Source organism: Lycorma delicatula, chromosome 3, assembly GCF_047948215.1.
Source record: "Lycorma delicatula isolate Av1 chromosome 3, ASM4794821v1, whole genome shotgun sequence".
Classification (NCBI taxonomy): Eukaryota; Metazoa; Arthropoda; class Insecta; order Hemiptera; family Fulgoridae; genus Lycorma; species Lycorma delicatula.
The window spans coordinates 72,400,140-72,426,285 of record NC_134457.1 but is presented as its reverse complement, the minus strand read 5'-3'; the positions used below and the strand labels follow the sequence as shown (position 1 = coordinate 72,426,285).

At 31.9% G+C, this 26,146-nt stretch overlaps 2 protein-coding genes across 2 annotated transcripts in view; one reads left to right on the top strand and one right to left on the bottom strand.

Moving 5' to 3' along the window:
• LOC142321684 (zinc-regulated GTPase metalloprotein activator 1-like) overlaps positions 1-26,146 on the bottom strand; it is a 443,413-nt gene that overhangs the window by 262,061 nt on the left and 155,206 nt on the right. The gene's annotated exons all lie outside the window — the stretch shown is intronic.
• On the top strand, positions 1,785-24,309 carry LOC142321690 (alpha-tocopherol transfer protein-like). Its single transcript, XM_075359977.1, has 6 exons — positions 1,785-1,989; positions 5,871-6,030; positions 13,140-13,389; positions 16,216-16,326; positions 21,322-21,424; positions 22,095-24,309. The coding sequence occupies exons 1-6, from the start codon at positions 1,851-1,853 to the stop codon at positions 22,247-22,249; spliced, it is 918 nt and encodes a 305-aa protein (XP_075216092.1). The 5' UTR covers positions 1,785-1,850; the 3' UTR covers positions 22,250-24,309.

Here is a 26,146-nt window from a genome sequence, read left to right as displayed (position 1 = left end):
CCTGGGAATTGCTTTGCAGCATTACTTCAGGAACGCCCGCACACACAATCAGTCACAACTGAAACATCCAAACATACACTCACGCAACACAACTAATGTAACACCAAGGATAACACCAACACAAAGAGTAACAAATCACGCACACATCACAACAAGGAAAAAACACAGGAATTTTTTTTCCATACTGTGAACATTCATGGTAATACACACTCACACAATATAACTCATGCAACCACAAGAGCTACTGAACCAATATGAAAAATTTTTAAACTACTTTAAAAATAACTCTTTCACGAGTGTCATGGACAGAATAATAATCAAGTAACCATTGTGTGTCTACAAATAGCGGGTTACAAAAAGAAAGCTGGGCATCTTCCCAATTTCATTTCCTACGGTATCGCTTCATAGTAAGATTAAAAATGTAGAGATAAAAATAAAGTTTGATGGTGAAAAAAGCTCACATATCACATCCCCTCCAAACTGAAAAGTCATCTGAACCAGAAATAAAGGTTGGAAAGATTTTAAACACCCTTAACCCTGCTTGGACCACACCCAATTTTTTCCCTTAAAAAAAATGAATTACTCCATGTTCAAATTTTTATTTTCTAATTCACATTCTACTTCTAGAAAATATAAAAATAACTCAAAAAGGAGAGGTTTGGGCCACTAAATCCCAGGCCTCTACATTAAAAAAAATTGAAATAATCAAAGAGGTTCACACCTTCTTACCCATCAAAGGGTTCATACCCTTTTTTTGTTTACAGTAAATTCGTAAAATTAGAAATATGAAATTCAAACAATTTTTTTTTCATAAGAAATATATATTAAATTACATAATGGAGCTCAAGATTTTCCTGGTACCTATCCCTTGGGCATCTACCATTTATATTACTAAATTAACAGAAGTATAAAGAAGTATTGCGATATTTAATTTTTAATTCTTTTTTAAATGAAATGACCATTCAAAAAGTTAAAAATCATACTAGAGAAGAAGTTCCTCTTTTAAATTCTTTAGAGATTTATTATTAAAACACACATACAGAATTTCAAATGTTTATATTTTCAGATTAGTGCAAAAGAGTTTCATGGACTGAACTGAACTAGTCTTCAAACAATATTGACATAAATACACATTATAAATTCATGAAAAGTTGAAACCTTAAAATACAGCTGGACTGTAAGTACTAAATGTACTGTTAGGGAAGTTTATGAGATAATATTACAGTAATACTGTACTGTACCTAATTACAGTACATATTATATTGTATATTGCACAGTTATACCAGACATCAAAATTACAAAAACAGTATGAAGAGTTATTTTTAAAATCAAAAATATTTAACTATTACATGAAATATTAAATATTTGTAATTGTAAATTATCATTTTATTTACACGTGAAATCACCACACATATTTATTTTAAGAAATGACTTTTTAGCAAGTGAAAAAAGCCAATCATGCTATTTAATATAATCATTATATACTTTGAAACAATAGTTATTTTATTTAATTAAATATTGAAAGCATAAAGTAGTTATTTTTTTCTCATAAAATACAACAGATAACATTTGATAATTCAGATAATAAATTCAATACTTGTAACAATATATATTCTTTATTAAAATATTTTATTATATACTTAATGAGATTATAACTTTATTTTCCCAACACAACCAATCTAACAAAAAAAATCAGTAATAATTATGACTAGATCAGATGGATGTCCTTGGATATTCATATAAAAAGTTTAAAAAGTAATTTTTTAAAAAATTTAAACTATTACACTTGTGAAGAGTTAAAAGAATTCTCTTAAGATTCATTACCTAGTGTATCAAATAAGTGTACTAAAATGTATTTAAAAACAATGACTGAAGAACAAATTCAAAACACACTAAAAGAATATGGGATGAGTGCAGCTGAATTAAAATCCATGGTCTTAATACTTAAGGAATGGCTAAAACAACAACACCATTTACCTCAGTACATGAGTAAGTAAATAACTTATAATACTACACAGCTCTAAACGTAATAAAAATATTCCATTCAGTCTACTACTTTAATGCTACATGTATTGAAATATAAATACTGCACAAAACAACCACATTATAATAATAATAATAATAAGTAAAAAATATTGAATAAATTTAATTTTTGATTAACTACATTTTACCAGACTAAAATTAACAGAATCATTAAAATCATATGTATCAGAAATATTAACTATTAAAAAAACCACCCCATGTTTCAAAAAACTTATTGATCGCAATATAAAATTCATTACAATTCATCCATCTATAGTTACAAAAAGCAGTAATTGCACAGCATGATTTATAAAGCACAAATATAGTTCCTGAAAGATGTAAAATAACGAAACCTGAATTAAGAAACATGATAAATGATAATCAAGACATGATGAAAGTAACAGATAAATGACAATGAACTTTTACAATAAACACATTTTTTTCTAGTCTTCAGTTAGTTGACTGGCGTGATTCCATTTTCATCTTCCTCCATATAGTTTTTACCTACTCCATATCCATTTATAATCAAATTAAGTTAACTCAGATTTCTTATTACTGAACAGTCCTGTATTTATAAGATTCTACCATAAATTTCTTTCCTCTTTATCTTCACGCATCTTCATATCAACTTTTATTTACCCACCTAATTTTCAACATCCTGCTGTAACATCACTTTCTCAAGGCATATATCTTTTTTATTTTTCCTACTGTGTATTTTTATTATGTTCTGCAACTATAAAGTGTTATACTCTACACAAATATATATATTTTTAATTCTTTCTAAATTCTTAGATCACTATTCAGTGTTAATACACTTCATTCCTTACCTTGCCCATTACCCAGACTTTATAATTTTACTCACTCAGCAAAATTCTGAAACTTTGGGTATTTTATGAACAAAAGTTAGTTATTTTTTCATTATCTTCCTTCTTGTCACAACTGAATTATCATTGTTTCAGATTTATTTATTTTCAAAATGAATTTCTTTCCTAAAAATACACCATCTTGAGCATGAAAAATCACTTAAGACAAGATTTTCCAATGTTTGGGCATTTACAGAAAAAAATCCAGATAGCTAGATCATCCAGATATCACCTTATAAAAAAACAACCATAATTACATGAAAAATAAGTAAATTTTAAACGTAAATATTAACATTAATGAAACAGAGCGATTAGAAAAGTATTACATTTATAGATTTCAAAATTAAGGGTGGTTAATGACTAAAAATAAGTTAAATAAGACTTCAGACTAAAATAAGCTCAATTTATTTAAATTAGCAGAGAAGAAAAAACAGATCTTATTATGATAGAAATTATCATGATTAATATAGTCCTGGCTAACGGGTATGAATGATAAATAAAAAAATAAATAAATCCTTTATTCTGATAAACACATAATACTACATTCCTAGATCATATCAATATAAAAGAGAGTTGCTCCAATACTTCCTGGATGGATCAAAGAAAAGCCACAGTAAAACCTTGATCACAACAGCATCACAAAATACTCAGTTAATTACAAAATAAATTATAATTGTGATTAAATTCTTTATTAATTAATTTAAATACAAACATGAAATAATATCAAAGTAAAAACTTCAAGATATTAAGTATAAAGTACAACTACAAAATAAATCACTACTCAAAATTTATTAATGGAGCTTATTTCAGCACATACATATGTACACGTTGCATGGAAAAAAAACAAAATAACAGAGTTTTTTAATGTTTAATTATATTACATAAAAATTGATCAACAAAATCAACATTATTTTTTTTAAAGAAGATTTTTAAATCATGTTTTAAATATGATTAAAAATTATATTTTTAATTCGATTTTAATCATATTGAAAATTTTTTGAAAAAAGTTTTTGAATGGTTTGGAAATTTATTCAAACTGACAACAGAAGCATAATAAGACCCTTCTGATAAGCCAAAGAATTGTACTCGGTTAACAATTAACTGTCTGGTTTGAATGATGAGGATACTGTTATTTTAAAAAATAAATATTCTTGAATTTTTGTTATTTTTAAAGAGCAAGAGAATATTATTTTTAGCAAAAATCCATAAATATAAACATATGGGTAAGTTAAAATTATTAATTTTTAATTAAGGCATCAAAAAATGATTTGAAAGCCAAACTTGAAAACTCGTTATGACATTTTGAGGGAGCCCCCAGGAGGTGATACATTTTAGACAAATGTGTAGTCATAATATATACTGAATAATTATGACAAAACTTAGATCTTAATTTAGGCACTTTAAAGTAAAACAATATGGTTTGATTTTGTTCCAAACAAGACTAATTTAATTACCTCAAGAGAATTTTCATCTATTACAATACCCAGAAATTCTACTTTATGAGATACAGAAACACAACCATTATCATTAACGAGTATTCTATCCATGTGATTAGCAACGAATACATCTACCTGAAAAGCACAATCCAACTGTATCCAATCTATTCACAGTTATCTCAGCACAATCTATATTTAAAGTTTGATGGTTACAACACATTAAGCAAACAATTTTTTGAACTGCTGATTAAAAGGAATAAAATTTTTCATGCCCTTCTAAATAATCATCTTCAGATACAGATAGAGTTGTCATCTGCAAAGAGGGTATCAATGAATGGTTCAAGATTTTGAGCCAGACTAAATTATAAGAAAAGCAAGGGAACTGAAAATATTTTCATGTGGCATTTGGCGTTATAATACTGAAATGAAGACATTTCATTGTACATTTTAAATGTATATTCTTATAAAATGATGAAACTTCAAATGATTATTAAGGGTTGGTAAGATATGACCTTTAACCAGACACAAGCAGTGCCTCTGATACCACAGATTTAAAGTTTTCCATCAGTAGAAATGTCAACTAAATCTAATGCTTTAATGTGATTACAAAAAATTGATAATGGAGTATTTTTTACTCAACACTATTTAAGATATTTTCTAAGAACAGAGGAACAGTTGTGTGAGTACACAATTATTTCCCAAAACTTTATAAATACATATGCTTTTCAAGAGATGTTAAAAGTCTATCATATATTTTTTTAATATTTAAACAGAAAATAACAAACTTAAGTTTTTTTAATTATTTGCACAACTTTTCTTAAGGAAGGGATTAACAACAGAAGTCTGTAAGTCTTAATACAATTAAATTACATCTACAATTTTTCAAAATAAAATTTTCTTAATTTAATATTATCTTTACTTTATCACCACACAAAGGTAATTTAGAAATTCCTGCGTGTGTGTTTTCTAACAGTTATATTTAAAAGATAGACAGTCAGATAATTATATATATATAACTGATAACAATCCTCAGTGATATCCTGCAACAAGGTACACCCAAAGCCTCTACTGATTTTGTTGGTGGTTTTAAATAATTAAACTGATAAAACAATGTAACTGATGGTTGATAAATTGTGAAATTAATAGTGATAATTTTAATATCTTTTTGTTTCATAACTTAAATAAGATTGTAATAAAAACCTCAACCTCTAAAAAAAATAAGAAAACCATCAGATGACTAATATTAGTAATATCAAGCAGTATATTAAATAATAAACAGAAAATAAATACATGCACACATTGGAGTTATTTCACTTAATGACATCTTGGAAATTGCGGGGTAAGGCTAAACAAAACAAGCTACTAAAGTAGCATCGTGTTATCATGAAGTGCAATTGTTAAAAATAATGAAAATCATCTATCATACAAAAATAAAATATATGTATGATATGCTCTATTTAATTAACTACCAAAGAATAACATACACTTCTAAACAATGTGTAAACAAATATAAGTTGAAGTTATGTTGAAGTTATGTTGAAATTTGTAGGTGAACAAGCACTACAATTTTATTTGTGGAGCAGTAAACGTAGCTTGGAAAGGGTTAAACAAAAATTAGATGCTTATTTTACAATGAGATCTCTACTTCCTCATGTGTTTTCTAATCGAGATCCATGTACTGAAGAAATGGTGCTTTACAGAAAAACATCGTAAGTATAATATAAACTACTACATTACAAATAATTAATTAATTTACTCATTTTTCAGCTACCATTTATTTAATGTTAAATTATTAAATAATTATTTTATTACAAATAGAAGCATACAGGGTTTCTTCTAAATATTAATGAACTGAAAACAAATATTTACTTTAAGAAACTGAGGAGATTCCCTTTCAGATATCAGTAGACATAATAGGAAACCTGTCTTCGTGAGCAACAGGGTATGTAGCTATGCACCTACACTTCTGCACTCTAGTTGGCCATCTACAGAGTACTGTCTTCAAGTAATGACTTAACGAATTTAAGATGTAAATGACACAGAGTTATTCAGGAGGAAAAGGTAATAATTTGAGAAGTGATTCCAAAAGTTGAAATAAGGAAAACAGTTCATACAAATTAATGTTCAAAAACACATTGCTATTGAGTTATAGCTAGCGAAAAATTTCATTCAAATTTCAGTTCCCCCTGTGTAATAAGTTCATACTGAAATTTTTAAACGTTATATAAGGGAAAACTTGATGGTTTCTGAACTGTGTTTTGAACAGGAAAATAAAATAAAACAAGTTCCAGAACTGCATCTCTCATAGTTTACATTATATCCAATTTAAAACAGAAAAATTCAGTGACTAAAAAAACAGGTTTTTTAAGTTTGAAGTACTAATAAAGTTTACCTCTTTTATATCACCTTAAATATTTCAGTAAGACCTTATTTCACCAGAGGAACTGAAATCCAAATGAAATCTTTCGCTAGCCGTAACTCGATAACAAAGCGTTTTCGAACATATATTTGTATGAACATTTTTCCTTATTTCAAGCTCTAGAATCAGTTTCTAAATTATTTTCCTCCCCTCCTGAATCACACTCTCTCTCTCACTCTCTCTCTCTCTCTCTCTCTCTCTCTCTATAAATATATATATATATATATATATATATATAGACACACACATACACCTCCTCTATGAATCATGAGACCTTGCCGTTGGTGAGGGGGCTTGAGTGCTCAGGGATACAGAGTAGCTGGACCGAAGGTGCAACCATATCGGAGAGGTATCTGTTGAGAGCCAGACTAAGGAATGATTCCTGAAAGAGGGCAGCAGCTCTTTCAGTAGTTGTTAGGGGCGTAAGTCACAATGACTTAAACGGCCATATCAACATCACTCAGTCCTCTGAGTACTGCGCAGCTGAAAGCAATGGAAAACTACAGCTGTTTTTTTTTCCAAGAAAATGTGGCTCTGCATTTTCAAAAGCAATAATGGAGGCGCCTTCCTTGGTAAAATATTCCGGAGGTAAAATAGTCCCCCGTTCGGATCTCCGGGTGGGGACTACTAAGGAAGGGGTCACCAGAAAAGTAAAAAATAACATTCTACGAGTCGGAGCGTGGAATGTTAGAAGCTTAAAAAAGGTTGGTAGGCTAGAGAATTTAAAAAGGGAAATGGATAGGGTAAACGTGGATATAGTAGGAATTAGTGAGGTTCGGTGGGAAGAGGAAGGAGACTTTTGGTCGGGTGACTTTAGAGTAATTAACTCAGAGTCAAATAATGGGCAGGCAGGAGTAGGTTTCGTGATGAACAAGAAAATAGGGAGGAGAGTGGAGTATTTCAAGACGCATAGCGATAGAGTCATTGTAATAAGGATAAATTCAAAACCTAAACCGACAACGATTGTTAACGTCTATATGCCTACAAGCGCCCATGATGATGATGAGATAGAGTGTGTATACGAAGAGATTGATGAAGCAATTAAACAAGTAAAAGGAGATGAAAATTTAATAATAGTTGGAGATTGGAATGCAAGCATTGGAAAGGGCAAGGAAGGAAATATAGTAGGTGAATACAGGCTGGGTTAAAGGAATGAATGAAAGGCTGGGTTAAAGGGACAGACTTATAGAGTTTTGCACAAAGTATAATTTAGTAATTGCCAACACCCAATTTAAAAATCATAATAGAAGAATATACACTTGGAAAAAGCCAGGCGATACTGCAAGGTATCAGATAGATTATATCATGGTTAAGCAAAGATTTAGAAATCAACTCGTGGACTGCAAAACTTACCCTGGAGCAGACATTGATAGCGACCATAATTTGGTGATAATAAAATGTAGATTGGGGTTTAAAAACCTGAAGAAAAGGTGTCAGATGAATCGGTGGAATTTAGAGAAGCTTGAGGAAGAGGAGGTAAAGAAGATTTTTGAGGAGGACATCGCAAGAGGTCTGAGTAAAAAAGATAAGATAGAAAATGTAGAAGAAGAATGGGAGAATGTTAAAAAGGAAATTCTTAAATCAGCAGAAGCAAACTTAGGCGGAATAAAGAGAACTGGTAGAAAACCTTGGGTTTCAGACGATATATTGCAGCTGATGGATGAACGTAGAAAATATAAGAATGCTAGTGATGAAGAAAGTAAAAGGAACTATCGGCAATTAAGAAATGCTATAAACAGGAAGTGCAAACTGGCGAAAGAAGAGTGGATTAAAGAAAAGTGTTCAGAAGTAGAAAGAGAAATGAACATTGGTAAAATAGACGGAGCATACAGGAAAGTTAAGGAAAATTTTGGAGTACATAAATTAAAATCTAATAATGTGTTAAACAAAGATGGTACACCTATATATAATACGAAAGGTAAAGTCGATAGATGGGTGGAATATATTGAAGAGTTATACGGAGGAAATGAATTAGAAAATGGTTTTATAGAGGAAGAAGAGGAAGTTGAGGAGGATGAAATGGGAGAAACAATACTGAGATCTGAATTTAAGAGAGCATTAAAAGATTTAAATGGCAGAAAGGCTCCTGGAATAGACGGAATACCTGTAGAATTACTTCGCAGTGCAGGGGAGGAGGCGATTGATAGATTATACAAACTGGTGTGTAATATTTATGAAAAAGGGGAATTTCCGTCAGACTTCAAAAAAAGTGTTATAGTAATGTTACCAAAGAAATCAGGGGCAGATAAATGTGAAGAATACAGAACAATTAGTTTAACTAGTCATGCATCAAAAATCTTAACTAGAATTCTATACAGAAGAATTGAGAGGAGAGTGGAGGAAGTGTTAGGAGAAGACAAATTTGGTTTCAGGAAAAGTATAGGGACAAGGGAAGCAATTTTAGGCCTCAGATTAATAGTAGAAGGAAGATTAAAGAAAAACAAACCAACATACTTGGCGTTTATAGACCTAGAAAAGGCATTCGATAACGTAGACTGGAATAAAATGTTCAGCATTTTAAAAAAATTAGGGTTCAAATACAGAGATAGAAGAACAATTGCTAACATGTACAGGAACCAAACAGCAACAGTAGCAATTGAAGAACATAAGAAAGAAGCCATAATAAGAAAGGGAGTCCGACAAGGATGTTCTCTATCTCCGTTACTTTTTAATCTTTACATGGAACTAGCAGTTAATGATGTTAAAGAACAATTTAGATTCGGAGTAACAGTACAAGGTGAAAAGATAAAGATGCTACGATTTGCTGATGATATAGTAATTCTAGCCGAGAATAAAAAGGATTTAGAAGAAACAATGAACGGCATAGATGAAGTCCTACGCAAGAACTATCGCATGAAAATAAACAAGAACAAAACAAAAGTAATGAAATGTAGTAGAAATAACAAAGATGGACCACTGAATGTGAAAATAGGAGGAGAAAAGATTATGGAGGTAGAAGAATTTTGTTATTTGGGAAGTAGAATTACTAAAGATGGACGAAGCAGGAGCGATATAAAATGCCGAATAGCACAAGCTAAACGAGCCTTCAGTAAGAAATATAAGTTGTTTACATCAAAAATTAATTTAAATGTCAGGAAAAGATTTTTGAAAGTGTATGTTTGGAGTGCCGCTTTATATGGAAGTGAAACTTGGACAATCGGAGTATCTGAGAAGAAAAGGTTAGAAGCTTTTGAAATGTGGTGCTATAGGAGAATGTTAAAAATCAGATGGGTGGATAAAGTGACAAATGAGGAGGTATTGCGGCAAATAGATGAAGAAAGAAGCATTTTGAAAAATATAGTTAAAAGAAGAGACAGACTTATAGGCCACATACTAAGGCATCCTGGAATAGACGCTTTAATTTTGGAAGGACAGGTAGAAGGGAAAAATTGTGTAGGCAGGCCACGTTTGGAATATGTAAAACAAATTGTTAGGGATGTAGGATGTAGAGGGTATACTGAAATGAAACGACTAGCACTAGATAGGGAATTTTGGAGAGCTGCATCAAACCAGTCAAAGGACTGAAGACAAAAAAAAAAAACACACACATACACATACACAGATTTACCACGTTAGGCAGATAATTTGGCAGTTCTTTCTATATGCAAAAATAAAGAAAAAAGTACATATAAACTTAAGTCCGGAAATGCTTTGTTAACGAGTTACGGCTGGCGAAAATTTCGCCCGGATTTTATCTTCTCCAGTGAAATGAACCATACAGAAATTCTTGGGATGCAAAAATGTAAGCTAATTTGATGGTTTCATATGAAATTCGATCTGGCAAATTGAAAAAATTCGAGTCAGAGAATTGTAACTTCAGTAGTTTTTTAGAAAACCGGCGAAAAACGCAAAAAAACGGTAGTCGAAAAACGCACGTATTTTTACGTTTGAGTAACAGTCAAATTAACAGATAAACCTCTTTAATAAAACTTGTAGAAAATTTAACTCTTAACATAAAGTATGTGGAAAGTGAACAACAGTTAAATAAAATGGACTTTTATTTGCAGCAATACAAAGCAAAATTGCTGATTTAGCTAGACGGAAAAGTATGAGAGAAATGTGGAGACGTGCCGTCGTGCTGGAAGTAGATCCGGCGTCGTGTTGCAAGAGAAACATCTTCAAGAAATGGATAAAATTTTTCTTGAAGAAACTGTAAGTACACGCTTGTTAAGCGCCCTTGAAAAATAACGGCCCGATCAACAGATTATAATCCCACATCATACATTAATGGCAAATCGCTGTTGAAAGTTGCATTCTACCGCTGCATTAGGATTCTGCCAATCTTCTCCCACTTTTTGCCCAAGAGTGTTGGTTCTCATTTTGTTTAAGCTATCACGATTGAACTGTGACTCATCGGTATATAAAATGCACTTGAAGAGTTATGGATGAGTATTTAACCGATTGTAGAACGTCAAGCGAAGGGCATGGTCGCCGGCGTGTAGATGTTTTACTTTTTGTTTATGATACGGATAAAGGTTGTTATTCTTAAGTTCCTTCAAACTTCTTTGTGAAACTTTCAACCGGTTAGAAAGACGTCTTGTAGTGAAAGCGGGACCTATGTTGAACAGCAGCAATAATGTTTTCATCGACATTAACATCAAGTTGGAGAGAACAGTCATAAGGGATATGATTACTTCTAGGAAAAGATCCTGTTTCCCTTAACATACAAAATGCTGCACTTATAATTCCTGGATTTAGAATCTTGCGATTAGGATTACACTGTCGGTATTCTTCAACAGCGCCCAGAGCACTGCCTTCACACACACCATAAATAAACACCATATTGCCTGTCTTAATTCTAAAATTAGTATGGCATTATTAATTCAATAACCAACCAGATTCAAAATGTTATGCATTACAGCTGTCTATTTGTATTAACAAGAAAATTGCACTAATGAACTGAAACTCGACTGTAAGCTTACAAAACAACACAATTACAATTCAAAAATCTTAACTGTTGGACAGCTGTTATTGTATCGCCAATTTATGAAATAAAAATTTCTTTAAAAAAAAATTATTCTTCATTTTAATTTGATTTAAACAAAAATCATAGTTTTTTAACAGAACTTAAATACACCGTTACCATCGTTGATTCACTATTATCCCTATGAAATAATTAATTTTGAACTTCTTTTATTAATTTTGAATACAATAAATTTCTGTTTATCATTTTTCCCCAGTTTTGAAAAATAAATCGGTTAACGATAAAAATCATTTTCCAGTTAAATTTAGCTTTGTACTGCTCTAAATAAAATTTCATTTTATTTAACTGTTATTCACTTTCTGTTTACTTTATTTATACTATTCTATTTAGAATTAAACTTCCTACAAATTTTATTTAAGAGTTTTATCTGTTTATTGGGAAATAAACAAAGTTATTACAAGTCAAACGTAGCAAAGCGCCCTTTCAGCCCGGTTTTCTAAAAAACGACAGAAGTTACATTCCTCGGGCCCATTTTTTTCAATTTGTCAGATCGAATTTCACATGAAACCATCAAATTAGCTTACATTTTTGCTTCTCAAGAATTTCTGTATGGCATCATTTCATTGGAGGAGATGAAATCTGGGCGAATTTTTTCGCCAACCGTAACTCGTTAACGAAGCGTTTCCGGACCTATGTTCATATGTACTTTTAACTTTATTTCTGCAAGTAGAATGAACTGCCAAGTTTTATTTATATATATATACCTGTATATAGGTAGTACTACTACAACTTCTGGAAGGTTATATTAGTCTAATATAGTAGACTGAATGGAAAGTATGTTTTATAATTAACGACTCAAACAAGTCATTAGGCACATTTATTACAAAAAACTTGCACATATTTTAGTAAACTCTGATCTGGCTAATTTTGCTGAAAGTCCCTATTTAAAGAAAAAGAATACATATTTAATAAAAACTAACTTATTTATTTTTTATTCAATTTATTATTTATTTTCAAAGCTTTAAAGTAATTATTCAATAATGATCAACATATATGTAAGTTTGAGTTACAAGTTAGATCAATCATGGTTAGTTCAGGGTTTTGAAAAAATTTGAATTTTTATACTCAAAATTTAAATTTAAAAAAAGCCAGTCATTAAAAGTCAGTACGCCGTATATTATAATTTTTTCCAGTTCTGCCATCCCTTCAAAATTTTCAACAAGTAAAAGTAAAAGCATTCCACCTTTAAATATAACTTTAATAGAGAATGGATCAATGAATACTATTTCAGCTATGTATGACTACAAGCACAAAACTTACTGATTAGAGAATGAAAGGAGAAATAATCAGAACAAAAAAAAGATAGAGAACACACAAACACACAATACAATTATAAAATACAATTTTACTTTCATGTAAACAATGTAAAATGTAAATGTATGTTGAAAGAATAAGCATAAAAGTTTTTGTTGCAGATATCTTTTCCCATTTCCAAGATTAACAAAAGATGGCTTCAGAGTAATTTATTTTAAATTTAATTCTTCAGACAAAGATTTCTGCTTTCTCACTCATTGCATAAGTGCAATTAACATGACGGATTATTGTATAACAAACGATTATTTAACAAATGGAACATACTTATTAATTGATGGGAAAAATTTTACTTTAAACTTCATGCAAAAATTCAATATTACAGAACTGCAGAAACTTATATCTTGTGTTACCGTATGTATAATTTATACAAATTATGTATGTTATCTGTACAAGATAGGTTTGAAAGTAATGTAAATACAAATTAATATTTCATCAAACAAGTTTAAATTTTTAAAAATGGTCCACGTTATTTTTAAAAATGGGTACTTAAAAACTTATGAGAATATGTTTTCTAACTATCCATGTACAAGATCTGTTCCGAAAATAATCGAACATTTTTAATTCCGCGCCAACGGAGATATTTAGTGACGTACGGTGACATCATTGTGTTCCGCATAAATTCCTTTGTAACCACATGTTCTTGGATTATTGATATCTTCTTTAGTTTTCATGTTATTGCTATTTTAGTGCAAATATTTAAGTGTTAGTAGCGGTTTTTGTAATATGCGATTTTTTTATGACAATACTTTTATCTCGATGTCGTAGCAATAAACCCAGCTTTCCTTTCCTGTTATGATCCTTTGCATGAATGTTTCATCGTCATTGGCTTTTTCAAGAAAATGCCAACAAACGTCCACTCGATGTCCTTTCTGCTGCCCGGTCATCAAACGAAGAACAAACTTTGCTACATATCAATGTATGTTCAAGTTTTCAGTCAAAATGTCATAGCATGATCCAATTGAAACGCTAACGTCTTCTGCAAGTTCTCAGACAGTCAATCGGCGATTTGCACGCGCCAGATCGTTGATTTTCTGAACGTGGGTGTCAGGTTGAAAAACAGGATCATCTTCAGTTGACTGACGACCATTTTTAAATAATGAAAAGCATTCGTAACATTGCTTACGACCCAGAGCATCATCTCCGTAAACTTTTTCAAAAGTCAAAACGTTTCTGTGAAAGTTTTCCTCAGTTTCACGCAAAACTTTACGTAATATCGTTGCTCCCGAAAATCGCACATTACAGAAATTGCTACTAAAACACGTTGCACTCAAATAACAATAATACGAAAACTAAACGAGATATCAGCAATACAAGAACAAGTGGTTACAATTGTCATGCGGAACACAATACCGCCAACGGCACGTCACTAAATATCTTCGTTGGTGCGCAATTAAAAATTTCTGGTTATTTTCTGAACAGACCTCATATATACGTATGTATGTACTCATAATATACAGAATGTTCCACGAAGAACCAGAGAAATTTTCAGTGAAAATAATGAAAAACGTTCATATAAACTAGTAATTACTACGCGAGTGAGACTTTATTTAGATTAAATCAGAAAAATAGGACTAAACCTTTGCTTAAAGTTGAATGCAGGATTCTTAGAGCCTGCATAAACAAAAAATATAAACACGAAAATCAGTACAGATAATTGCCTAATAAATTTCTGTACGAAAACTTGGAATTCTTAATTGATACTATGAAAAAGAAGCGAATTTCTTTCTGTGCACACTTGTTAAGATTACCCCAGGATAGGATTACTAAGAGACTTATCGATCAGTTTTGGTCTTTAAAAAATCCGCCATTATGGATCAAAGAAATTAAAGAAGACAAGCAAGAATTAAATTTGACTTACGAAGATTTACTTAATAAATCCGAAAAATTAAAATTTGTTATTAAAGATTCGAATACCGACTTTAAAGTAAGAACTTTTAATTATACAAAAAGGGTTTATTCAGAAGAAGATCGTAAAGCAAGATCATTAAGAATGACTAAATATTGGGAGAAAGTAAAAGCTAAGAACTTAAAGGCCAAAAGATCGGCAAAAAAGAATTGAATTATTCTGACTGAAGTTGTCTTTTGCGGCCTTAAAAAAAAACAGGTCTGGGAACACTTTCATTTCAACTTACGGCTAGCGAAAGATTTCGCTCGGATTTTAGCTCTTCTAATAAAAGGAAGCTCTACTGTAATTTTTGGGACCTAAATTAAGGAGTAAAGTTGGTGATTTCTTATGTAATTTGAGCTAGGTAATAGGATAAAACAGGTTCCATGATGAACGTTTCCACCAAGATATTTCAGTATTGGAAAACCATTACAAAGGCAAATGGAGAGTTAATGTGTAAGTTGATTACTGTTAGAATTTAATTCGAGATTCCCCTAAAGCTACCTACAAAAGGACAGAATCTGTTAAGAAGTTTTAATATAAGTATATAATATCCCATACCATTTTTCATCTTCTACAGACTTTTAATGTGTCATTTGTTTTAAAAAAACAAATGAGGGTGGTGGAAAGATTGCATTTACATATCTGTAATCTACGCAAAAAAGTACAATGCAGAAAAAGTATCACACTTAGAAAAATATTTAAAAAGTTTTATTTTGTATATCAGAGTAATTATCATTATTTTATACAACTATTTTAGTACATTAAAATAAATCAATATTAGTCAATAAAAATCTATATTAAAATAAAAACTCATTGATATTACATTTAAGACAAATGCTGTTTAAACAAGCACTGGATGGATTTTTACAACTTAATTGACTTAAACGCAAAACTTTCATCAGTATACAAATTTAGATGTAAATAAAAAACACATCTGCATAAATTTTTAGATAGGTGATCTGATCACTGTAGCCTGTAGCTTTTTATTACTTATCATATTTATCATATTTCAATAATAACACTAGCGAAGACTTGTTAGCCTGAATTCAAAATCTTGCCACACTTCTTATGCACAGAAATATGCATATGCTAGGCATCTCATAGGGAATTAGAAGTACATATGACAGGACACTCCACTTTCTAAGCAATAAATTAATATTTCCACATTTTCATGAAAATTACAGAATTCCATTGCATACTATTCTTAGAAAGTAAAAACTTAATAATCACTAATTATAAAATATATATATAATTTATTTATTTATTGGAGTTATGAAAATTTGTTGCAGGAGATATTACCATCACGCCTGAAAGGAATATTTTACTTTAATAATTCATCAACTTTTAAGTATGTAACTGCAATATTTTTTCCATTTATTTCAAAGAAAATCAGAGAACGAGTAAGTTAAGTTCTTAATATGTTGAATAAGAATATACATATAAGATGAAATTAATAAGAATGAATACAAAGAGTATATTTTATCTCATAAATAAAACAGTATTTTACTCAACATAATTTACCATTAATATAATTTGCCATTCCCATCTCAAATCTTTCTACTAAACTCTATTGTACTGAAATCTCCCTAAATATTCAGTATAGATAATGACCAGTATATAGATAATATTCAGTACAGGGAATGAAGAGTGATGCATAAAAGAAGAAAAAATGGCCAAAAGAAAAGCTTAAATTGTGAAGAACATGATTATGTTAGGTATAAGTACAAAATATGATAATCACAAAGTTTATTTTAATAAATAGTATGTCTTGAGTAAAAGCAGCAGCTTCCACTGAGGCATTAATCTGGAGCAATTTTTTCGACAGCCGCTGATTGACTAAAGCAGATGATCCCATACGTCAAAAGAAAAAACAATTTTATTCTGAAAAAAGAGGGATTTATTAAGTTAAACTGAAGTACCACTGAGAAAAATTAAACTGGGAAGAGCAGCTGCATGTGATAAAAGTTACAAATGACATAATTGCAACAGAAGGTGTATTAACAATACAATTATTAATTATAACAACTGGTGTTGTGTTAATGTAACAACGTAATTAATGTATAGGGTAAATGGACCAGTCTGAAAGAAAAAAAAATCCAGAAGAAATAAAAACACCTAGTCAAAACCTTTTTATTATTGCCCAGGATTTGACGAAAATTACTGGGCAATTTAAATTTACGACGCAAGGCCGCATAATGAATTCATTCCATAAGAATGTGGCGCACAGTCAAGCGGCAGTTGCATCGCATGCATTACTGGTAAGTTTACTGCTGACATCAGATACCCGTGAGTAGCACTGTCTCCTATCCGCAATCGGCAGATGACCACTTCCCCACGACGAATTTTCCTGTATGAGGAGTCCCACGGCAACACAGAGCCTTTAATGTGCCGGAGTTTGTTATCTACTATAGCCGGCCAGTCGTCTTGCCACTTTGCGCGAAGAGTGAGTTTCACACAGTTAATAAAATGGTTGACTACAATTGTCTTTAGCAGCAGAATCTGCACGTTCATTACCCTGAATCCCCACGTGACTAGGGATCCAGCAGAAACTAACTTCTGTGTTGCGATGGTTCAATTCAGCGATTGCATTGTAGATTTTTTTTGTGACGATAGGATGTCTGGAATAGAGCTTTTCTAAGGCTCGAAGAGCACACTACATGTGTCGCTACAAATATGGATACGACGGTACATAGGATTAATGATATTAAAAGCCTTATGTATAGCGTATCGTTCAGCAGTAAACACACTCGTAAGACTGGGTTGACCAAACATGTTGGGTCGGTCATTAACAACAAACGCGCATCCAACGGTATCGTTCTGTTTCGACCCATCTGTGAATAGCACTGCGTCCGGGTTTGCCTTGGAGAGAATATAGTAAAACAATTGCTGAAAGAAAATAGATGGTATGATTCTTTATTGTATATCGTGAGGTCAAACATAAAATTAATAAGGTTGATTCTCCACGGAGGATACGAACACGGATAAATCGGAAAAATGGAAGGTACGTCAAGATTTATAAGGTGTAGTAAACGCCGGGTACGAATGCCTACAGGTGCAGTATAAAGTGGATGGTCCTCATATCTTCGAAGGTAAGGATTTCCAAGAACTGCGTCAAAAGCCGGGTGATTTGGCTGTCCCTTAAGGCGGGTAAAATAAGTTGCTAATACCTGGCTCCGTCTATCCCAAAGTAACGCTACCCGCAGTCAACATGGATGCTTACGACAAGGCTTGATTTAAAGGCACTTGTAGCAAGCCGAAGGAAAGCATGATGTACATCATCTAACATTTTGGTATTGCATCTAGCAATTGGTATTGCTAGGGACTAGCAGCATATCTAAAAGTTTGGAACACCTGTTTTCAATTCTTTGATATGTTTGACCCACGTAAGGCGGCTATAACAAAATAAACCTAAAAATCTGACAGAAGGAGAGGTAGCAATTAACTCTTAACTGAGAAAGACTACACAGGCGAGAAAAGGCTACACATTTTGTTTTCTCAGGTAAAAATATGAAAACTTGGATCAGGCTTCAAGGCGAGATATAGTGTTCTGTAGTAGCCTCTTGGTTGTGGTTGTTGAACGGGACACAATATACACAGCAAAATCATCAACACACAAAGAACATGAAATAGGCATCTGCACACATGAAGTTATACCGTTGATGGGTACAGAAAATAAAGTAGCACTTAATACACTTCCTTGAGGTACCTACATTCTCCAAGTCGGCGCTAGATTTAATGTTTTTAAGCTGTGGATGGGATGCTTCCTCCGTTAAAGTCACTGCTGGCTAGGAACGGAGAGGGTGGTGTAGCGACCGGACACGCTACGAGGTGGGATCTTCTCCCCTCGGGGGGGAATCGAGATGTGGATGGGGTGTTTCACAATTCACATTGTTTACTTCATTACTGATATCCTCGTCAGACAAAGTTGACTGAGGCCTTTTCACAAGATTGGATTTGGTGGTTTTTTTTCAGATAGACCAACAATCACTGTAGGGGTTTCTTGTAGGCTTGTAATTTTGGTCCCATGAGTACCGGCGATATAGCGAACCACTCCAGCAGAGTACACGCGTACGAGCTAGAACTAAATACAACTGGGTTTGCTCATGTGCCCAGAGGACATCATTCCAGACTCACTACGTATAGCCATTCATCCATCAGCACAATAGTTTCCACCCTGGGTTACGGTTGCGCTTCGTAAGGTGTTGCAACATCACCGAGTGTACATTTAGGAAGAAATAGTGTAGAATATTGTAATGTAGTTGTGTAAAGTTACATGTTGCAAATTGTGTAGTGTTCTTGGTGTATTGTATGTGTATAGTATAAAGTGTTGTGCAGCTCAGTGTGTAGTGGAAAGAAAGCTGCAGAGGCTAGGCCCATGGGGATACCAAGCCCCAAAGTCTTAAAGAATAAGACTCCCCTCAGGGGGGTAATTTATTAATCATGAGTGGTAATTATAAAATAACTCGAATTGCATTCACTTGATAGCAACAACATTGTGCTCAAGTTCTCTTCTGCTGGTGATCCTAATTGAAATGTTACAATTATATAATCCAATTTGTATAAAAACTTATATGTATACTTTAAATTGTTATATTTATGTACAACCACTAGCATGGGAATATACGAGGTGTGTGAGAAAAGTAATGAGATTGGTAACACTGCGAGCGATCTGGCAACGCTGTGTCTACCGGTCTGTGCTAGATCGGTTTGTTCATCCCTTCCACATGCTCAGTACGAGTTTCAACTCCGATCAGCCAACACATTATTTTTGACACCGCTATCAGTGAAGTTATGTTTTTGTCGTGTGTTACGAAAATGGAGCATCGGAATTTAGAGCAATGTTGTACAAACAAGTTTTGTGTTAAACTTGGGGAATCCGCGAGTGTGACCTTTGAAAAGTTGAAACAGGTCTATGAGGAACATTGCTTATCAAGAGAACAAGTTTTCCGCTGCCACAAATCATTTTTGGAAGGCCAAGAACACGTTGAAGATCAACCTCGTTCAGGAAGACCTTCAACTTCAAAATCTGACGAAAACGTTGAGCGTGTGAGGATTCTTATGAGATCAGACCGTCGCTTAACAATAAGGATGATGAACAGTTAAATTTAAACACTTTCACCGTACATCAAATTTTGACAGACGATTTGGAATGCGAAAAGTTTGTGCGAAATTGGTGCCGGAAAACCTCACAACGGAACAGAAGAACAATCGAAGAAACTTGTGCGTTGATCTTCTTAAGAGGATTGACAATGACCAACAATTCTTCAATCGCGTGATCACAGGTAATGAATCCTGGATATTTGAGTACGATCCTGAAACAAAGCGACAAAACGAAGAGTGGCACATTCCATCATCTCCTCGACCGAAAAAATGTCGAATGAGCAAATCAAAGATCAAAACCATGCTGATTTCCTTTTTTGACAGTAGGAATATCGTCCATAAAGAATTTGTTCCTCCAGGACAAACTGTCAACCAAATGTTTTACAAAGGTGTACTTGAAAGGCTCAGGAAAAGAGTGATTCGTGTGAGAGCAGACATTGCAGACAAGTGGATGCTTCATCATGACAATGCCCTGTTTCATACGGCCATTTCCATCAGGGAATTTTTGACCTCAAAACGCATTCCTACAGTTCCTCAACCCCCTATTCACCTGATTTGAGTCCTTGTGACTTTTTCCTTTTCCCAAAATTGAAACATGTCTTAAAAGCACGTCATTTTGGAACTCTGGAGAACATACAAAAGACTGTGACCGACCAGTTAAAAGCCCTATCAGTTGAAACCTTCCAGCGCTGCTATCAGGAGTGGTAACAACGACTCCGCTGGTGTGTAGCTGCCCAAGGGAACTACTTTGAAGGGGATAATATTGTTATTTGAAAAAAATTAGAACTTTTGTAAGTAAAAAGTCAGTCTCATTACTTTTCTCACACACCTCTTAAATGAAAATTTTGTAGCGTATGAAAAATGCCATGTTTGACTGGCATTCGAACACAGGTCCTCCAGATGAAAAGCTGAGACACTACTACTTAACCACACAGATTGGCAGAGTGGTGAAGCGTTTCTTTCTTTTTCCTGTTTAGCCTCCAGTAATTACTGTTCAGATAATACTTCAAAGGATGAATGAGGATGATATGTATGAGTGTAAATGAAGTGTAGTCTTGTGCAGTCTCAGTTCGACCATTCCTGAGATGTGTGGTTAATTGAAACCCAACCACCAAAGAACACCATTATCCACGATCTAGTATTCAAATCCGTGTAAAAATAACTAACTTTACTAGGACATCATCTTCATTTTACAGAAAGTCTTCAACTGAGGAAAACCTGTGTTTAAATGTGTTTTGATTTTATAGCTTTAGGATTTATTATGTTTTCCTAATATTACATTATTTATTTACTAGGTACATCTACTTAATGATTATGAAGAACTGTACAAATTAATTGGTAAAGAAGTATTACCAAAAGAGTATGGAGGAGAAGAAGCAAGTATTGATGAACTAAATGGTAGGTAATATGACAAAAATATACAGTAAAAGCAAAAAGTAGAAATATACAGTATATAGTAGCACTGTATGACAATTGTAATTAATCGTAACAACTTGCTACTTCTAAAATATGCTACATCATGATTATATTACTGATGAAATGGTAAAAAAATTTGGTTAATAAATATAAAGTCATATACATAAAAGTAAACTACACCCCTAAGATATTCACCAATCTCCATCTTAAATATTCCATAGAACTCTTCCTGCAAACTTGTAAAAATAAATCCTACAATGAATAACCACAAACTACACATAATTAACCACAAAATGTACATAAGAAGAAATTAAAGAAATCAACATGTTATAACACACAAATATAAAATTAGCTTTTCAAAGTCACCTGCAAGCTGCATTAGGATTTTACTTCAATTTTAACCTCAGCCCACTAACCAGCACATTCTATTGAATTGTGATCAAATAATTTTAAATCTTTTTATTTTTTCACAAAGAATATTCAATACTTATAAAGGCACTTGCACAAATACTTAAAACACTTGCACAAATGCCACCATAGAAATAAGTTCACGCTTATTTTCAAAAATAATTCAAACTGATTGAAATGTAATGTATATCTACAGTTCATTCAGCAAATTAATAAATGGTAACAACAATTCTATTTATTTCAGATGCCTGGCAAAAAACTATGGAATCTTTTAAGGAATGGATCATGACTGAAGGATCCCTGCTAACTGATGAGAGCAAACGTCCAGAAAAATGTAAATACAAATATTCAGATTTTTTCGGAGCAGAAGGAAGTTTCAGACAATTACAAATAGACTAACTAAATCAGCAACCATGATGAATCTACTTTCTAAACAATCATGTGTGTGGTATAAAGTTTATGGTATTAATCATTAAAGTTTACGGTATTAAATTCACTTAAGTTTGTAACAGCACTTTTTTCAGATTGTAACTGTATTGCACAGCTTTAAATTCAAAAAAGTAAACAACAATTAGTTTTAGTTAACCATTTATATTCAATTATTGGTTATTATAAACCAGTTCTTCTTTCTTCAACAAAAACACAAATTTGAGTAAGTTTTATTTAATATAGAAAAATAAACACATTTCTCTTATATATAAAACTTTAACTAAAAAGTAAACATTTCACCCATCAATAATAATTTAATTAAACTTTTTTCAGTATCTTTAACAAAGGGCACGTCAGTCAAGTGGAAACATTTAAAAGCTTAATTATTCATTTAATATTTAGGTGAGGGCACTGAACTTGATTATACATATTGTCACTCGTTTAATAAACATGATACAGTGGCTAGATGCACATCATACTTTCTGTGTCAATAGTTTCAAGAAACTGGTGACAAATGTAAGAAGGTTATTTTGCAATCGCTTCAATATTCCATTTTCATTATCATTCAATAATCATCCAAGTGGAATAATGGTCAATAATGAATAGGTTACGTAAGAAGGTTATTTTGCAATCTGTTCAAGATTCCATTTTCATTATCATTCAATAATGAGAAGGTACAATCTGCTCATGCAATTAATTTATGGATAAAAAAAGTTGAGAAAAGTTGGTCCATATTAAATTAAAATCATAAAGTATCGCAAAAACTGTCAGATACCCAGCAAATAATAATAGCTTTCAAAATATCATAACACGAAGTCCAAAACGTTCTGCGATTAACATGCACTGAATATTAGTGAGCCATCAATCCGTTGAATCTTGGACAAGAACTTAAGTTTTAACCCTTTAAAAAAAATACAAAATTCAAATGGTTCTATATAGAATTCAAATTGTTCAGAAACTAAAAGATGCTGATTCGGTTGCTCACATAAAACAGAAATGTTGCAGCAAAACTTATGGATGATGATCAAAACTTAATGTTTATGTCAGTTTAAGTTCATTTTCATGAAAGCTACGGCGTAAATAAGTTGAATAGTTGATACTGGAGCACTGAAAACCTGCTTCAGCTACATCAGAAACTGTTGCATAGTCCGAAGGTTATAGTATGGTGTATTGGATCATTTTTTTTAAAGACAATCGAGGAAATGCTACATCATTAATGCAGTGCGTTACACAATCATGGTCACAACATTTTTAAGATAAGAATTAATTAGTTCAATTTTCACAAATTACAATTTTCCAGCATGACATTGCTACAAGTTATACCGCTTGTGTGTGTCTATTACTGCTTTAAGAGAACGCTTACAGAAGCACATCATATCAAAATATGGTAACACTGTTTAGCTAGCTAGATCTCCTGATTAGTCCGCAACTTTTTTCTTTGGGATTAGATGAAGAACAAGGTGTATGTTGAGAAACTGCAAACATTAGCAGAACAAAAATTAAAAATTCAAGAGTTGCACGCATTACATCGGCTATGTTATAGAGAGTTGTGGAAAATTTTTGTTTAAGACTGCAAGAGGGGTATCATAATGGTGCCCACCTGTCAAGTATTATTTTTTAAAAAATAAAAAGGTATGATTACTTAACATAAATAAAACTGGAAAATCATTCATGTTAAAATAAAATCTTAGGTAAACACAGGAGTTTTAAATTTTTTCCCCGTTTCACTAACATACCCTTCATCTAGCCTAAATAAAAATAAAGTTGTTTTATACCTTTATAAATATATACAAACCGACTAAAAAAAAAAATAAAATATCTGTACAACTAAAAGTGAACTAATACTGAATGCATTCATCAAATCTGATCAATTAACGCCCTGTTTAACTATTATTAAATGTTAATTCAACTTAAACTAAAATGTGAAATTTTTCCATTTCAAATTATTAATAATTGTTATAAATTATAATATATAATTACACAAAATTATGTACATTATTAAAGTGAAAAATCAGGTTAATATAAAATAAAAAGAATATTTTAATGTTTTGTTTTATTTGTATTCATAATATTTGCAAATTTTTTCAAAAATTCTAAAATTATAGGGAAAATAAAAAAAATGTTTAAAGAAAGGTTGTTTTGGTTTTTTTGCGTTATTTATTTTGTTTTTAAGAGAAAAAATTGACTAAAAACTTTTAGTTTTCTTTCCTCCTCGTAAAAAACTGATTTTGGGAACTTTGGGGTTACGCTCAGTTACTTTTCAATAATTATTATTATTACTCAGTACTTATGTTAAGTCACCTCAATTGGGGTCATGGTAATGAGGATAAAGCACCCAGAAGGAAATAGAGTTCCACATGAATTTTATAGGAATGCTCTTGGAAGTTTTCAATAGCAGATATATTTATTTTAGTACATTTTTTTTAATATGAGCATCAAATTAGCTAATTTAAAATGAGCTTATGTTTTTCCCACTTGCAAAGTTTCAAGAGGGGTAATTCAAGTGAGGCTTCTAACTGTATCATGTATCTTTTGATAATTCTTTCTGTAAGGTATTTAGCAAATTATTATAAGATAGAATAACATTGTGGACTGGCAGACATAAGGGAAGAATCTTTTAGGTGGATTTTATCAAGTCATATTCTGTGATAGATAACATTTTTACATTAATTAGGATAATAAAATTGATTTGTCAGATGGTAAAAAAGTTTGTATTTCTCATGTGCAGTGTTTGGCAAGTTGACAGACATCCTCCTTCCTTCTGTACATTATATAAACTAGGATGGGTCGACAAAAGTTGTGAATACCCGGAAAAATCTTAATGAGAAGAGTATTGACACAGTGTGGAATATAGTAAATGTATCTGTGAGTTTTGAGCCACACCATGCATTAAACAAGGACATTTACTGAGCCTGCTGCTTTTTGTTCTCTACTTTGATGATGAGTTCTATTTGGAGGATGCTGACTAATAGAGGTGTGAATGTGGAAATATTGGCTTAAGAAATGATATTGTTCTGGTAGCAATGAACAAATTATCATTTCAAAAAATAATTAGTAACTTTGAAGTCTATTGTACTCCATGGAATTAAAGACAAGTTATCAAAATTTAAAATCATAGTATTTCAAATTGGGGGCAGTTCAGCGAATCACAATAAATAGTGATTGGTAGGTGCTGATAAGTATTTGAACATACAAATGTCTTCACTGGCTGTCAATAGTAATTTGTGTGAAACTGTGATGATGGCTAAATCTGAAATAAGTTCACTTAACAATCTGCTTCTTAACGACAAGTTTAATAATACTGATTTTGATCAAATTATTCATATTTAATACAGTATGCAAATCAGCTGTTTCTTATCGTTCACAAGTACAGAAAGTGAGGCTGTATGACGACAGAAGCAGTAGAAGTTTTTGTAAAGAAAATCTTTTCTCTGCCAAAGAATTCTTCAGAATATATTTTATATATGATAATTAAAATAGAGCCAATTTTTTAATTTACACTTAAAGATGTTACATGCTGCCACCAAATGGATATCCCAAGATTTTTTTTAAAGAAAGAGATGTCTTTTGATATAGGGAAGGAGTTAAGATAGGAGTATGATGTGGCTTTAATCTCTTTTAGTATGGCTCTTTTGATTCTGATAAAATTACGAATTCCATTAAAAATAAACTTATAAACTTAAGTTCACTCGAATATATTAACATGCAGTACCACAAAAAAATTATATCTGGACTAAAAAACTTATATTTTTTAGTAGATGATTTAATCTCTTTTGGCGGACTGGTCAAATATGGTCAAAGTCATGTGTGTTTTCAACTGAAAATAAATCAAGTAATGATGTGGTTTACTTGACCGATTCCATTTTT

Coding starts and splice junctions, on each gene's coding strand:
- LOC142321690 (XM_075359977.1), top strand. CDS start 1,851: ATGTATTTAAAAACAATGACTGAAGAACAAATTCAAAACACACTAAAA. Junction 1,990..5,870: donor CCATTTACCTCAGTACATGA/GTAAGTAAATAA, acceptor TGAAATTTGTAG/GTGAACAAGCACTACAATTT. Junction 16,327..21,321: donor CAAAGAAAATCAGAGAACGA/GTAAGTTAAGTT, acceptor TTTATTTACTAG/GTACATCTACTTAATGATTA.